We start from the raw sequence: 18,132 nt of genomic DNA on the forward strand, positions 1-18,132 counted from the left end.
CCTTATGTATTGATGTGCTCCTATGTTGGGTCTATAAGTATTTACAATTGTTATATCTTCTTGGATTGAGCCCTTGATCATTATGTAGTGTCCTTCTTTGTCTCTTGTAATAGTCTTTATTTTAAAGTCATTTTGCCTGATATGAGAATTGCTGCTCTAGCTTTCTTCTGATTTCCATTTGCATGGAATACCTTTTTCCATCCCCTCACTTTCAGTCTGTATGTGTCCCTAGGTCTGAAGTGGGTCTCTTGTAGACAGCATATATACGGGTTTTGTTTCTGTATCCGTTCAGCCAGTCTATGTCTTTTGGTGGGAGCATTTAACCCATTTACATTTAAGATAATTTTCGATATGTATGTTCCTATTACCATTTTCTTAATTGTTTTTGGTTTGTTATTGTAGGTCTTTTCCTTCTGTTATATTTCCTGCCTAGAGAAGTTCCTTTAGCATTTGTTGTAAAGCTGGTTTGGTGGTGCTGAATTCTTTTAACTTTTGCTTGTCTGTAAAAGTTTTAATTTCTCCATTGAATCTGAATGAGATCCTTTCTGGGTAGACTAATCTTGGTTGTAGGTTCTCCCTTTCATCAATTTAAATATGTCTTGCCACTCCCTTCTGGCTTGCAGAGTTTCTGCTGGAAGATCACCTGTTAATCTTATGGGGATTCCATTGTATGTTATTTGTTGCTTTTCCCTTGCTGCTTTTAATATTTTTTCTCTGTATTTAATTTTTGATAGTTTGATTAATATGTGTCTTGGTGTGTTTCTCCTTGGATTTATCCTGTATGGGACTCTGTGCTTCCTGGAACTGACTGACGATTTCCTTTTCCATATTAGGGAAGTTTTCGACTATAATCTCTTCAAATATTTTCTTAGTCCCTTTCTTTTTCTCTTCTTCTTCTGGGACCCCTATAACTTGAACGTTGGTGGATTTAATGTTGTCCCAGAGGTCTCTGAGACTGTCCTCAATTCTTTTCATTCTTTTTTCTTTATTCTGCTCTGTAGTATTTATTTCCACTATTTTATCTTCCAGGTCACTTATCGGTTCTTCTGCCTCAGTTATTCTGCTATTGATTCCTTCTAGAGAATTTTCAATTTCATTTATTATGTTGTTCATCATTGTTTGTTTGTTCTTTAGTTCTCCTAAGTCCTTGTTAAACGTTTCTTGTATTTTCTCCATTCTATTTCCAAGGTTTTGCATCATCTTTACTATCATTACTCTGAATTCTTTATCAGGTAGACTGCCTATTTCATCTTCATAAATAAGCCACATTCTTACATAGCTTTTTTACATACCACGTTCTTTTTTTTTTTTTTTTTTTGTGGTACGCGGGCCTCTCACTGTTGTGGCCTCTCCCATTGCAGAGCACAGCTCCGGATGCTCAGCAGCCACGGCCCACAGGCCCAGCTGCTCCGCTGCATGTGGGATCTTCCCAGACCGGGGCACGAACCCGTGTCCCCTGCATCGGCAGGTGGACTGTCAACCACTGTGCCACTGGGGAAGCCCTACATACCACATTCTTAAGTGAAAATGTATATCTAGATCTCAGAAGTAACTATCAAAATTATTAAAATGTGACAGCTTTCTAGACATTACTATTAAAAGCATTCATTAGGTATAATTAATTGCTCTAGGGTATGTTTAGCAATATAAGTTTCTGATAATATAATGAAGCCCAAGGGTTATATACCTGCATCCCTAGTATATAAACAAATTGGGTTGTTTTAAGTGTAAAATAATCCCTTGGTTACTCTTTTATGATCTGTAAGTTAATTATTTTATTTCTAAAGATAGGTGGTGCATCATTCACTAATGGTGCCCATAAATTACAAAAGTAGAAATTGAGATCTCAAAATAGTCATATAAAGAAAAGTGTTAGGATATAATTTCAGCTAAGAGTAGATACAATTATAACACACCCAACAGAATACAGTTTTTTGCAGAGAGCAGAAGAGCGCTAATTTTTTTCCTGTGTATAACTATTCAAAAACTATTTCATAAATTTTATTTTCCCAGGTGATGAATCTAATAGGTGAATTACCATATTATATGTGTTTTCCTTCTAACACTGCACTTTGAAGTTAACTACAGAACAAACAGATCTTTTCTTTTTTCAAAATAACTCAATTCAGTTAATACCTGGGATTAATTTGCATTTCTATTTGATATGTGAGCAAGAAAATCACAATTGACCAGAATAATCCAACAACACAGTAAAACTATTTACATCAGGAATTCTCAAAACTATTAATCCAATAGTCAAGGTCACATTTAATGCTCAAAGGCAGCTGCCTACAAAGTCAGCAAACACTTTGGGTTACAAACTAATGTTATCTCTGTTTCATTTAATGTTATCTCTGTTTCATTAACAGAACATCTATTAAAATATCACCTCAGAAAGTAAGAATCTGTAGGATGTTTCAGGATATTTAGTTAAAACACTAATATCTAAAGCATTAATATAAATAGTGTGGAAATAGTTATTATGCAATGTATATGTTTATTTGTTCCTACCATATTATGTGCTAATTTATATGACATTCCCGATATTTTATTAATATCATTGAGATAAAATTTTTAAAAAGAAATTTCTCTGGTTGATTAGTTTTATTTTTCCTTAAATCTCATGGGGATAAGCATTAAAATATATTAATAAATATTGTAATAATAATGTTGGATTTACACAGAATTTTTGATGAAAAAATATATTATCTATACAATTATGGGTACAAAGAAAACTGAATATCAACCAGGTCAGCCCTGTGTACCATATTATTGTAATTAAGCCGTTTCATTCCCGAAGGTACACACTGGCTTCATTAATGATGCTAATATTTATTTCTCTCATAAGTACAGGCAGAGAGAGTTTAGCAGAAAAAGCAGAAAAGACACTGGAAAAGGACAACAAAAAATTCTAAACTCTAATGGGTAACTCAAGTTTGCCTTAATATTTTACCACTTTTTATCATTTCTTGCCAATATTCATTATGAAGAAATCAATTCTTTACAAAATGTTTTATGGAAACAAACCTACTTCTCTCACATATATAAAGACCACAGAATTTCCTCCCTGATTCTGTTTCCCATATTTGTCCCTCAGCCTCAAACAAACTGACCCATTCTTATGGTCAAATTAGTTTATTTTTTTGGGTGAGGTGAGGGGAAAGGTGGTTTATATTCTGTAACCTAAGTATTATCAGCAGTTTCAGGAGTCCCATTTTTGAGCTTTTATATATCTGTACATTTTTCAATCACCATTGCTTATTTCTGGCACTCTGTTACTTGAAGAATGTGAGGTAGTTGCAGAAGCTAAAGAATTAAATGGCATAAATATACCTTTCTCAAACCCTTTGAGCAGGAAAGAGAGGAAAATCCCAGTACAGATAACAATATAACTTTGCCCTTTATGGTTTTCCTTTAGATTATTTGTTAAAAGGAAATTATTAAATTTTCATGTGTTCTGCAGAGTCTAGCCTTTGTTTATAAGATGAAAAGAAAAGGAAATATTATTAACTGCTTCACTGCCATGGGATAGTCATTACCTGCCTGCGTGCATTAGAAGAATTCTTAGTCATTTGGGTTGCAACTCTCTTGAACTCTAATGTTTTAGGATGTGTCCTCGTTATGGTTTCAATGCCCATGTCCAAGGTCACGGGATCACAAGCTTTATTTTGTGTCTGCAGTCATCACATGGAGCAGTGAGAAAAATTACACATTTGTGCAGCCAGCTTGGCTCAGATTTCTCCCTCTTTTTTTAAATATTAAACAAACTCTGATCTGCTAGATCATCTTAGCCAATATGACTGAATACCTGTCCTCCAATTATTAAGGTGATTATTTAAAATTGAAAATATCATTAAAAGTCATTTTAGTGAGGAATCTCTTTTGAACAAAGTAGATTATACAGCAGAGATATATAAATTGGGTAAGGAATTCAAGTACTGGGAATGTGAGCTTTAAGAAGAAAATGAAGTGTCTTTCCTAGAGCCACCTGAAAAATTCCCTTTTCATTGGTCACAGCATGTTCAGGAAAGGACTTGCCTGCTGCTGAGAATGTGGAGTATGATGACCAGACAAGAATACAGAAATGCCATCCCACCAGGGCAGACACTGCCGAGGGCCACAATGAGGACTTGTCCAAAATCTGCTCATAAACTACAGGTTCCAGAAGCCTTGGGGTCTATTTCATATGATAAACGTCACTCTCTTATCTTCATCATTTGAAATTGAAAAAAAAAAGTCAACATTATTTATACTCCATATGATCATCTCAATAGATGCAGAGAAAGCTTTTGGACAAAATTTCAACACCCATTTATGATAAAAACCCTGCAGAAAGTAGGCATAGAGGTGAACTTTCCTCAACATAATAAAGGCCATATATGACAAAACCCACAGCAATAGTGTTCGAATGGTGAAAAAACTGAAAGCATACCACTAAATCAGGAACAAGACAAGGTTGCCCTCGTCTCATCACTCTATTCACATAGTTTTGGAAGTTTTAGTCACAGCAATCAGAGAAGAAACGGACATAAAAGGAATCTAAATTGGAAAAGAAAGAAGTAAAGCTGTCACTATTTGCAGATCACATGATACTATACATAGAGAATCCTAAAGACGCTACAAGAAAACTACTAGAGCTATCAATGATACTTGGTAAAGTAGCAGGATACAAAATTAATGCACAGAAGTCTCTGGCATTCCTATACACCAATGATGAAAATCTGAAGTGAAATCAAGAAAACACTCCCATTTTACTATTGCAACAAAAAGAATAAAATATCTAGGAATAAACCTACCTAAGGAGACAAAAGACCTGTATGCAGAAAATTATAAGACACTGATGAAGAAATTAAAGATAATACAAATAGATGGAGAGATATACCATGTTCTTGGATTGGAAGAATCAACATTGTGAAAATGACTCTACTACCCAAAGCAATCTACAGATTCAATGCAATCCCTATCAAACTACCACTGGCATATTTTCACAGAACTAGAACAAAAAATTTCACAATTTGTATGGAAACACAAAAGACCCCGAATAAGCCAAGCAATCTTGAGAAAGAAAAACGGAGCTGGAGAATCAGGCTCCCGGGACTTCAGACTATACTACAAAGCTACAGTAATCAAGACTGTATGGGTACTGGCACAAAAACAGGAAAGATAGATCAATGGAAGAGGATAAAAAGCCCAGAGAGTAAACCCACGCACATATGGTCACCTTATCTTTTGATAAAGGAGGCAGGAATGTACAGTGGAGAAAGGACAGCCTCTTCGATAAGTGGTGCTGGGAAAACTGGACAGGTACATGTAAAACTATGAGATTAGATCACTCCCTAACACCATACACAAAACTAAGCTCAAAATGGATTAAAGACCTAGATGTAAGGTGAGAAACTATCCAACTCTTAGAGGAAAACATAGGCAGGACATTCTATGACATAAATCACAGCAAGATCCTTTTTTACCCACCTCCTAGAGAAATGGAAATAAAACAAAAATAAACAAATGGGACCTAATGAAACTTAAAAGCTTTTGCACAGCAAAGGAAACCATAAACAAGACCAAAAGACAGCCCTCAGAATGGGAGAAAATATTTGCAAATGAAGCAACTGCCAAAGGATTAATCTCCCAAAATTTATAAGCAGCTCATGCAGCTTAATAACAAAAAAACAATACCCAATCCAAAAATGGGGCAGAAGACCTAAATAGACATTTCTCCGAAGAAGATATACAGAATGCCAACAAACACATGAAAGAATGCTCAACATCACTAATCATTAGAGAAATGCAAATCAAAACTACAATGAGATATCATCTCACACCAGTCAGAATGGCCATCATCAGAAAATCTACAAACAACAAATGCTGGAGAGGGTGTGGAGAAAAGGGAACCCTCTTGCACTGTTGGTAGGAATGTAAATTGATACAGCCACTGTGGAGAAGAGTATGGAGGTTCCTCAAAAACCTACAAATAGAACTACCATATGACCCAGCAATCCCACTACTGGGCATATACCCTGAGAAAACCATAATTCAAAAAGAGTCATGTACCAAAATGTTCATTGCAGCTCTATTTACAATAGCCCGGAGATGGAAACAACCTAAGTATCCACCATTGGATGAATGGATAGAGAAGATGTGGCACATATATACAATGGAATATTACTCAGCCATAAAAAGAAACGAAATTGAGCTATTTGTAATGAGGCGGATAGACCTAGAGTCTGTCATACAGAGTGAAGTAAGTCAGAAAGAGAGAGACAAATATCGTATGCTAACACATATATATGGAATTTAAGAAGAAAAGTCATGAAGAACCTAGGGGTAAAACAGGAATAAAGACACAGACCTACTAGAGAATGGACTTGAGGATATGAGGAGGGAGAAGGGTAAGCTGTGACAAAGCGAGAGAGAGGCATGGACATATATACACTACCAAATGTAAGGTAGATAGCTAGTGGGAAGCAGCCGCATAGCACAAGGAGATCAGCTCGGTGCTTTGTGACCGCCTGGAGGGGTGGGATAGGGAGGGTGGGAGGGAGGGAGACGCAAGAGAGAAGAGATATGGGAACATATGTATATATATAACTGATTCATTTTGTTGTAAAGCAGAAACTAACACACCATTGTAAAGCAATTATACTCCAATAAAGATGTTAAAAAAATAAAATGGTTAAAATGAAAAATTAAATAAAATGGTTAAAATGAAAAAAAGAGATTATTTATACTCAATATCATAGTTAAATAATAAATAAACATACTTGAAAATGCTCAGAGTGCTTTGGGAAACTCCTGTATGCTAGATTATAAATGTGTATTACCATCACCCCATCCCCCGCCCACCAAGATATATAGCCCTGCAAAGGTAGTTCCTGGAGACTTTTTAGCTCTTTTAGCCTTTGAAAGCAGGTTATCACCTCTGGGTTTTAAAAATGTCAACATCTTTGCAGTGTCTTTCTGATCTAAGGGATAGAGAGGTAAAAGAACATGTTACAATCTCTATCTTTTAAAGTTAATATGAAGAAGCACAAGTTTACAACTCTCTCAAGTGTCTCAAGCAAGATTTACTACTACTTTGAATGGATTATCTCATTTGACTTAGTTGCTGTTAATTGCATTCCAAAAGAAGAAGGATGTTGGTTTTAGAGATCTACAAACTGCATTATTTCAATAGTAAGGCATTTATGTTAGAAATATAATAGCAAGACATACACAAACACACATACATACAGACACTCATACAGGACAGCACAAAATAAAGAAACCTAAATGAAAATGTAAGTATTTTAAGTCCTTCCTAGATTATTTTAGAATAAAATGTCTATTTTATTCATTTATGTAATAAATTATATCCCTCTGGTAACAGTTTTATTCAACTAAAACCCATTAATTATTTGAATTATTACATTGCTATTTGGGTCCAATCAGGAAAGTCTTTAGCAGAGTAATAAGCCAACTAAGTGATTTCAAAAATCTTCAAGATTTTATCTCTGAAAAACTTCCTACTCTGCTTCAGAAATCTCTTACAAGTCAATGTTTTAAAAGTACACAGTATGGTCACCGTAATAATCAATATTTCATTTAGTTTTGCTTAAAATAATAAAATGACATTTTTGTGACACACTGAAATGTTTCTTTGATGGTAGAAATGCAGAGAAATAGATGAGGACATCTTTCAATTTACCTTCATTCGAGGTGCATCTAAGTGACAAGAGCAGGGTGAGACTCTGCCTTACTTAGGAAGAGGCTTGTTAACACACAACTGATGACTCAGGCAAATCAGATGGCAAATTACCTTTGAGAGGTCCCCAGCCTCCAAATAGAAGCAGATAACAAACACATTCCACGTAACCCAGAGGACTAGCCAGACAGCATACTGTAGGAAAGCAAGAGAGAAATAACATAATTAATTTTGAATCAACTGAGTAAGATTTAAACAGAACTTGAACTTTTGAACACCAAATCTTAAGATTAGTGGAAAATACTAGATATTTTTTCTTTCTAAGAAACAGGATGAGATGTACATTTATCTCTAGTTGGATTTTTTTCCTCACTGTAATAGACTCTTATAGTATTACAGCTCAAACTTGCTTAGGGATAATTTTTTCGGTTTTTAGACAAAAGAAATAGTAGTCCACATTTCTGTTTTAAGAGGGAATGGTTGTGGTTTCCAGATATCTGAAAAAATGATGCCCCAGTAGATATATCAACTACAACCCATTTAAAAGAGAGCTCTTATCTTCCTTTAGCAAGATCAACCCAATGTTTGATAACATGTAACCTTTCCCCAAGTTATCGAGGGTCATCTTCAAATCGGTTTTCATACCTCTGTCCCATCTAATCAGCTTCTCTCTTTGGCATCTTCTTTCCATTTATCCTTTCACCTTCTTATTTTATCCTCTCATGACCTCCCACTTTAGTGACCATCTAGTTATTATCTCTAATTTTATTCTGTTGTCTATGCAATGTGCTTTCTTCATCAATGACAAAATTTTCTTACCAAGACACAGTTCTGAGCATTCAGTTAACCAAAATTTATTAAGTCCTTAGAAGGAAACATGCTAGAAAGACACTGAGGATACAAAGACCAATGATAAATTCTCCCTGAATTCAAGTCAAGTGAAAGAGGTAGATTAGAAAAGAGATTTTTACACAAAAATCATAAAAGGGTATATATAGTCTGAGCTCAAGGAAAGAAGATGGGAAACATGTGCAAACTATGATGAGAAAGGTAGTCCTGCAACATCTAACAGAAGAGGTGAAACACCTTCCATAAGAGGTGAACCAAACTAATTTATGGATTTTACCAAACAGCAGTGTGGGGGATTGGAAAGGCCATGTGGAAGGTTGAAGTAAACAAAGAAAGCAGCAGGTGTGAAATTAAAAAAAAATGGAACAAGAGGCTACAATGTCATTTCTCTGCTAAATGAATACAATGGCTCCCATTCTTTATATGGTGAGTTCCAAAATCTTATTTTATAGTTCAAGGACCTCCATGATCTTGTACCATGTTATCTTTTCAGACACACGTTTCAGTTCATCTTTCAAGTCATTATGGATTATGGACACATTGGATTACTTGTTGCTCCATGTACATGGAAAGCTATTTTCTCACCTCTGTGTCATTTAAATAATTTTATCTTTTAATAATTTTCATTTTAATAATTTTACTTTCCCTAAGTACTCCTCTTACCATCTGTCAATTTTTTATTTTTCTTCAGAAGTCAATATAAATATCATCTCCTGAGTGATATCCAATTAGAAATGGTGTATCCCTGCCTTGTGCTCCAATAAGATCTTGCTTGCTCGAATTTCATTCCAAATGTCTTATATCTAATTATTTGCATATTTTCCCCAGTGCACAATGATAAGCTCCTTGAGAGAAAAGACTCTTTCAATTAATGCTTATATCTCTAAGTTGCTAACCTAGTACTCTGTACAAAACAAGTGCTCAGTAAATATTTTGTAAGTCAATCAATGAATGAGGAACAATACAGAAAAAAATCTTAACTATTTTCAGAAGCAGAACTCCTTCCACCCATCCCAGATCTGGTTCTTATGAGAATTCTATGATAATTCATGTAGTGTGAGGACTGAGAGCCCTAAATGATAAGTTTATATAATAAACACTGACTCAGCTGTTTTCCAGGGGATGCATTCATCTAACTGTTGAATATGTGCACTGCTTGGTGAGAACAAAATAAGAGCAAAACTATATGATCTAACACAAAAGAAGGGGTTTGAGAAGTGAAGGCTGCATACTGGAAATAGGGTCAGGAAGTTAAGCAGGCTGGGGCATGGAACTTAAGTTTTAGAGCAGAGATCTAATGAGATGTCTAAATTTGGTCTGTATTATAAAGCAGAAACTTGTTCACAAATTTTTTAAATATTAAAATCTAGACTTATTGGGTTGTTTTGCAGATTTGGATATTAGTTTTAGAAATGTAATGAAGTGCTGGGTCCCACTTTAAGAATAAATAGGTGAGAAAAAAAAATGCTTGAAGTTCCTGTGACTTGGTTTACATGAGTGTAAGAAAGAATGAAAGCATGATCGACTGAAGTGTTTGATCATGTTCTTTGTTCCTGGTGACACACTTTCCCTACCTTATTTATAATGGAGAGCTAAGTAAGCACTAGTTACTAAAAAACAAAGTAGCAGGATAAGTAAAATATTTGGTAAGAGTGGATGAAACACACTGTATAACATATATTATATACCCCTGAAAGTTGGTCATTGGTAGTTAGGTTTCCTGACAAGGCATTAAAGAATGTTAATAGAAAAGCTATAGCTTTTCTATTTTGCAACTGAAATATATTTTTCAGATGATAAATGCTGAAAATATTATCTGCATCTATGTGGTACACATGGCATAATCACTATTTCATTATATGTTGAATATATAATAAGAATTTGGAATTTTCATCCAGATAAATTTAGATATCACTCATACTAAGTTATGCATTTATGTGTATGTGTAAACGTAAATTATACTTAGTTTGGTTAAAAACATGAAGCTGAAAAAATTATGCTTTAGTCCCCAAAATTAATAATTTTAGGGAAAGACAGGTAAGATAATGGGTCACATGCAAATAAATTGCATATAGAGATTAAGAACTTGGGACCTGAAGTTTGCGCCACTTAGGAGTTCTGTGGCTACATGCAAGTCTCACTACTCTTTAGTTTCCTCAAATGTAAAATCACCTTTTATTATGATGATTATGTTATATCATCCCCTCTCCTTGTTTCAGTAATACGGCAGTAATCCCCACATTTTAATCTCCTTAGAATACTAAAAATATATACTTTTTACATTAACTTTTGCAAAATATTTTTTCACCTAGTTGAACTTGCAATCTAGACTTTATCTCTTAATGAAACACGTTCTTCCCTAGAATACTTTTTTTTTTTTTTTTTTTTTGCGGTACGCGGGCCTCTCACTGTCGTGGCCTCTCCCGTTGCGGAGCACAGGCTCCGGACGCGCAGGCTCAGCAGCCATGGCACACGGGCCCAGCCGCTCCGCGGCATGTGGGATCTTCCCGGACCAGGGCACGAACCCGTGTCCCCTGCATCGGCAGGCAGACTCTCAACCACTGCGCCACCAGGGAAGCCCAAGTTTCTTTTTTGATACATGAATGCCAATACTGATAGATGGATGACATTTTATAAAGCAAACCTTTTTTCATTTGGTTTCATTAAAACTATTATTTATGGTTGACCATACTATATAATTATAAAGCATTTTCTATATCATACCTTATGAGTTGCTCTTTCATGTTATTTTTAGTAATGATTTTGTTCTTTTTATCCCATTTCTCCTAGAGTAATCCAAAAGAATATGTCCAGAGGGAACATAATAAACGTTCCTTCTATATCTTTGCATTTATTTGCATTATTTTCATTTTATTGCATATTTAATTACAAACCAGTTAGTCTACAATGCACTCTACTTCGTTAAAGATTTACAAAAGAGAATTATCACCTTTAGTGGTGTGACACCTTTAATAAACACATATGCAAATATATATAAATGGTTTAAATTATATTAGTGACTTTCTCTTTAAAACTACCACAGTTTAGAGAATTATTATTCAATAATATCATAATTATTAGAACAGGGGTCCCCAACCCCTGGGCCACAGACCAGGGCCACCCAGCAGGAGGTGAGCGGTGGGCAAGTGAGTGAAACTTCGTCTGCCGCTCCCCATTGCTCGCATTACCACCTGAAGCATCTCTCACACCCCCCCCGACCCCCGGTCCATAGAAAAATTGTCTTCCACGAAACCAGTCCCTGGTGTCAAAAAGGTTGGGGGCCGATGTTTAGAAGACGAAAGAGCCTAGTACAATTCAAGTACCAGCCACATTTCATAAGTGCTTAATTAGAAAAAGAGTTGAGGCAGTGAATCAGTTCATATTTATTAAGCACCATCTGGATGCAAGTGAGTATAACAGATGCTGTAGAGAAACATTACAAGATATAACTGAGTTACTTACTCCCTAAAATGATTTATGTTACCATTGATATGCAATTGGTGTAATCCATAGGAACGTTTTCAGGTATCATTATTTTTACTAGAAAGCAACACTCATATCAGTTTACCAATATCACTGATATTTTGCTGCTAGTATGAAAGTAATAATGTAATCGGTTCTAATTGAACTATGATAGAAGCATTCCTAAGAAGCATTGTATTAGCAAATCTGTCTTAAAAACAACTCCTTTAAGCAACATTTTAGAATTATTAACAATCAAGTGTTTTAATACTGACAGTGAGAATATTTTAATAGATATACATGTATACCCATAAAACAAATATCCCTGGTCAAAATGATTGGACTATAGTCACCTTTTGCTCCAAGTTAATTATATTTTAGCTTTATTTTCTCATTTTCAACAGCAGCATCATTTAATCTGCTTAGGCATTCTCATCACTGTCTCATCCATAGTTATAATAAAAAAGAACAAAAGTGGCCCAAATAAAGCAGCTTATTTTCTAATTCTTGATCATCTTATGACCAGTGACAGCCTGCTTTATGATGTAAATCCTGTCTCCTAATTCATAAATCCTGTTACATCTACTTCATGCTATATAAACTTTCACTTAAAAGAAATAGCTAAATAAAATACACTACTATTAAAATTATTAGTTTGATAATTAGCCAGAATCTGATAAAAATCCAATTCTAATCATAGATCACATTGCAGATCATTTAGAAAGGCAGGTTTCTACCTTCCTATTTTACCAATGCTTCTATTATATGTTCAAGTTTCCTTGTGATTCTATGTTTATATGCACACATTTTAATGACAACCATTTTATAATAAGATTATATTTTCCCTCAATTACAGAAATTTCTTATTGTAGAAAATCTTTAAAATTTTGAACATGATAGAAAGGAAATTGAGAAAATATCATACTTAGATATAATCACTGGTATCATTTTATTGTATATGCTCCCATATACACTTTTTTTCTATGAATATGTTTCAGACATATATGTTTAAATAGGAATCTTACTCTATATTCTGTTACCTGATTTTTTTGCACGTGATTAAAATGTCTCATTGAATATTCTGTAACATATGTTACAACACAAAAATGCAGTGAGTTACTCAACTAGTTCTCTACTATTTAATTTTGTGCTTTTCCTATTCTATTTTGATCAATTACTATAAATTTCGATTTTGCTTAAAAATTTTTAGTTTAGTTTGACATATTAAATCATATCTGAAAATATTCTGCTTAAATGGACTATTTCTAAGGCCGACTATAAATGTTGGAATATCCAACGGACATTATTTTAATGAACATATAAACATGGCTATTAAATTTTATGCAACTCCAAATAAAAACTGAATCCCCAAAGGCATTCTATTCTTCTTGAAGCAAAAAGTGGAAAATAATTCCCTTATATTGAAAAAAAAAAAAAGATACTCATTCAGCATGAAGACAACCGTAGAGAACTAATTTCTTTCCTTTTAACTCATGCAACATATTTCAGACAAAGATATTTACGGCCCCACAGCCCTAAGTCTTGAAAGATTCCATTGAAAGAACTTTTGGTACTAAATAATAATAAAGCAAGTTATATAGGAACATCCTAATTGACATATGCAAATAAGAGATTTGAAAGGCTAATAAAACATAAGAACTAGTGAGAAAATACCAATCTGCACTTTTAAAAGCTGAAATCTGCACAGATTAAGAATCAGATAGTAGGGGCTTCCCTGGCGGTCCAGTGGTTACGACTTCCCCTTCCAATGCAGGGGGTGCAGGTTCGATCCCTGGGTGGGGAGCTAAGACCCTACATGTCTCAGGGCCAAAAAACCAAAACATAAAACAGAATCAATACTGTAACAAATTCAATAAGGACTTTAAAAATGGTCCACATCAAAAAAAAAAATCTTAAAAAAAAACCCAATCAGATAGTAATTTATTCATGTATATTTGTTTGTATATCTGAAAGTGATACGTGAGAGAAAAAAATCTTAAATCTATTAAAAAGGCAACTTGTGTTTATTGTCACATTCATCACACCTTGTGTCTAGAAGTGACATCAAAAAAGAGTATTCATTTTTTCCAGTTAGCAAACAATTTTAAAGTGATATTTGTTGATATTCCTGGTTTTTGAAATCATGTTTTAAAATTCTAATAAGAATAGTTCTTCTAGGGCTTCCCTGGTGGCGCAGTGGTTGGGAGTCCACCTGCCGATGCAGGGGAAGTGGGTTCGTGCCCGGGTCCGGGAGGATCCCACATGCCATGGAGCGGCTGGGCTGGTGAGCCATGGCCGCTGAGCTGCGTGTTCGGAGCCTGCGCGTCCGGAGCCTGTGCTCCGCAGCGGGAGAGGCCACGGCAGTGAGAGGCCTGCGTAACGCAAAAAAAAAAAAACAAAAACAAAAAATACCCAACAAAAAAGAATGGTTCTTCCTGTGTTGAAGTTTCTTGGACTAGCCCAGTAACACTAAAGAAAATGAAATTGCCTCTGGTTCTGGTTATGTAGGAATTTGAAGATCACAGTCAAGATGATATTAGAATGCATTGGAAAAAAAAAACAAACTATTACCATGTGAATTCAAACATTTTTGTTTATCTAATACTGTTTTTTTTTTTAACCCCATTACTTTGATGTCCCAAACTTCCCATAGACCTGAAATTTGAGAATATTACTTGTTACTTTACATAGCTAAATAAATTAATTAATTAATTTTAAAAAGTCTTTGCAGATGTGATTGATAAAGATTTTGAGATAGGGAAATTATCCCGGATTCTCTGGGTTTACTCTTGTATGTGGGAGGCAGATGGATATTTTACACACATAAATAGACAATATGAACAGAGCAGACAGATTTAAAGGTTATATCAATGTGGTCACAAGCCAAGGAATCCTGTAGCTACCAGACTCTGAAAGAGGCAAGAATCAGATTTCTCCCAGAGCCTCTGGAGGTAGTATGAGCCTTGAGTTGGGCTCAGTGATACTGATTTCAGATTTCTGAACTCCAGAACTGTGAGAGAATGAATTTCTGTTGTTTTAAGTCACCAAGTTTGTGAAAATTTCTTACAGCAGCCTTAGGAAACTAATACAACCACCCAAATCTTCTCTTCTGTTTTCCATTGACCTGTCTTTGAAATGTAACCCTGAAGAGTATAATACCTAAGTACTTGTGGAGAAATGTAATTATCTTCAAAATTAAGATCCACTTTTTTGGGGCAATTCTATCACTGCTTCAGAATCAGTCCATTGCTAACCTCTGAATGGCATGCAAACATAAATACCTTGTTTTACTTATATGCCTTATGTAAGTGCTGTGAAAGTCTTTGCTGGAAAATAAAAATATTCCTGTTTTATGAATTCCTGTTCTTAGGGTATTTCCAGCATCCTAACAATATAAGGCTGTTTTATTGTTTTCAGAAGTTATTGCATAAAGTTCTAGGATGCAGAAATCAATACATTTAGAATCCTGAATATTTCCAGACTTGTAAAAAAAATTGTCAAAATGAGTTAAATACCTAGGAAAAGATACAATTCAAGAAACTCTTTATTCAGAAGCAAGGAAGAGGGAAAGCAGGTGATAGCTATTATCAATATAATGGACTAATATTTAGTTGGAAAAATGAATTATATGATATCATTAAAATATTAAAAATTATAATAAATAGCAGTCCTAAATTTATCAGCCATTGCGATTACCTTGAAAATTTAGAAAGGTCTTAAACTACCAATTGTTTATTATGTGTCAATCCAAATATCCTTCAGTATCACTTTTTAGCAGTTTAGCAATTTTTAGCATTAAACTCTGAGTGAATACTGCCATATCAGATGCCATAGATTGAGTGGAAAGCATTATCTTTAGCTATATTCATGTATTTTATGACTATTATGACCACTTTGAATAGATGTATGGTTCCAGTTGATTAATGTATCTTAGGATACCTAAAAATGTTGAGTCCCCTCTCTGTATAACAAATACTTAATTTAAGAAGATGCATTATCCATATATTGATTTATAACCTTTCAACTGTGCTTTATGAAAGAAGTCATGGCACACATAGACAAAGGTACTATTTGTAAGGCTCAATAATATAAACAAAGGAGTTGGCTTGCAACTGAACGTGACTGACTCAGGGGCTCTGGCCACCCCAGGTTCCTGAAGAGCTCAACATGCCAGCACATCTGTAAACTATTAGCTGTGACACTATTGGGAAGTCCTGCTCAGAAAAGTTGTACATAGTACACAATTTCTTTTCAAAAAGATAGTCTTGCTAATGCATCAAAAATAAAGTCTGCCTGCTCAACCTGCTCAATAGGGTAGCTAGTTCCCCACATGTCTTTATATTTACAGTCATCTAGAGGGTACTTCTGAATATCACACAGATGATCCAATTAATTGTGTAGCAGTTGTAGCAAATAGAGACAAATCAATGAGGCAATGTTCAACTCAGTAGCCACATGTAAACATGAATATATATTTAGAATAACTAGGTGCTTGGCTACTTTTTAGATTGCAATATTCATGTGGAGAATGTAGTTCCAAATTTATAGATGCTTATACATATGTACATGTTAGTAATGAAAAACTACATAATATTTTTCTCATCTTAGAAGCACTTTTTCAATTTGCCAAACACCTTTTCATTTACTATCTCAAAAGCAAGACTGAAATTACTAGTTTCAGGATCACTTTGGTAAGATGGATAAAATGAAAACAAAACAAAACAAAAAAGAGATTTAGTTAGGAATGCTTTCGGTTGTAAGTAATAAATATTGAACTACAGGTGGTTTAAATACTAGGGTTTTTAAAATCTTTTTTCATACATGAAGTCTGGAAGTGAGGTGCTGTCGGCTCAATGTTGCCATGGCTCTAGATTTATATCTTTGGGGTTTCCTTTCAAATCCTCACATAGTTAACACACCCTGCAGGCAGAAACGTGCTGGGAAGGAAAGAACCCTTCTTTCTGCAACACTTTGTTCTTTCAGGAAAGAAAAAAATTCCCAAATGCACTCAGCAGACTTACTCTCATTAAGTGAAACTGTGTCACATGCCTACTTTCCTGAACCCAATCACTAACAAAGAGGACTGGGATTATCATGGTTGTTTTATACCAATTGTAATTCATCCCCCGGACCTGAGAGAGGATCAGATCCCACTGAGAGCTCTGCTGACCATCCAAATATCTGAACAATATTGGGATTCTGTTAGCAGAGAATGGGGGTTGGCAGGCAGAGTTGTCTGCCACTGTAACCTATGCACATCCTAATTTTTCGTTTCCTTTAATATGCAAAAGTGAATAACTGCTATTTAACACTTCTTATGTGTGTCTTGTTTTCTAGAGAAATACTCAACCCTTTGCTTCAGTAAGACTATACATATTCAACTAAACAGAGAAGTAATTTAGTATTACACCCAAAGTAAGTATAAAAGATTCCAGACCATCCATGGAGGAAGCACACAAATCAGATGTAGTGTTTTGCAAACAATCTGCAAGATTCAACTTAAGGAACATATGAAGAGGAAAAATATAGAGTGTTAGTGATCTCACTGGAAATGTAAAACAACTATGTCTTAAGAAGGAAGAAAAGTATTATGGAAAATATTAAGAATATTCAAATAAGGAAAACAGGGCCCTCTAAAGAGTTAAAAGTAGAAAGTTAACAATGACATTTTCAAAATTTATATAAATATGCTTCACTAAGATGTGGTAGATGTGTGGTGGTTGAGAATTTTGATTGAGTAAGCGTAATCTACCACTTTTTTCCTTTTGAAATTAGAAAATATCTTGTCTCTTTCAACCAGAAAGGTTTTAATCTCTTCTTCTCTTTTCTATCCCCTTAGCCTTCATCTCAACTTCAAAGCAAGACTATAGTGAGGTAAACAACCTTCTAAAATATGTAAATTATCCTAATTGGGGTATGGTAAATCTATTAATATAACCTTTAAAAATGTCTACTTGCTGTGCTTGTTTTAAAAACATCTAAGTACAGATACAGGTCTCTCTCTCTCTCTCTCTATATATATATATATGTATGTGTATATATATCTATATATGTATGCATATATATATATATATATTTGGTCTTATTTTAGGCTGAAACATTAAGGAAACTTCATGTCTCTTGGGTGCTTTGTATGA

General features: G+C 34.6%; 1 protein-coding gene across 1 annotated transcript in view; it reads right to left on the bottom strand.

Moving 5' to 3' along the window:
• Window positions 1–18,132, bottom strand: part of NKAIN2 (sodium/potassium transporting ATPase interacting 2) — a 1,007,037-nt gene that overhangs the window by 447,255 nt on the left and 541,650 nt on the right. The window contains exon 4 of the mRNA XM_032651214.1: window positions 7,799–7,879. Within this exon, the coding sequence (XP_032507105.1) occupies window positions 7,799–7,879 (81 nt within the window). The remainder of the gene's footprint in view (window positions 1–7,798; window positions 7,880–18,132) is intronic.

This window comes from Phocoena sinus, chromosome 12 (assembly GCF_008692025.1).
Source record: "Phocoena sinus isolate mPhoSin1 chromosome 12, mPhoSin1.pri, whole genome shotgun sequence".
Classification (NCBI taxonomy): Eukaryota; Metazoa; Chordata; class Mammalia; order Artiodactyla; family Phocoenidae; genus Phocoena; species Phocoena sinus.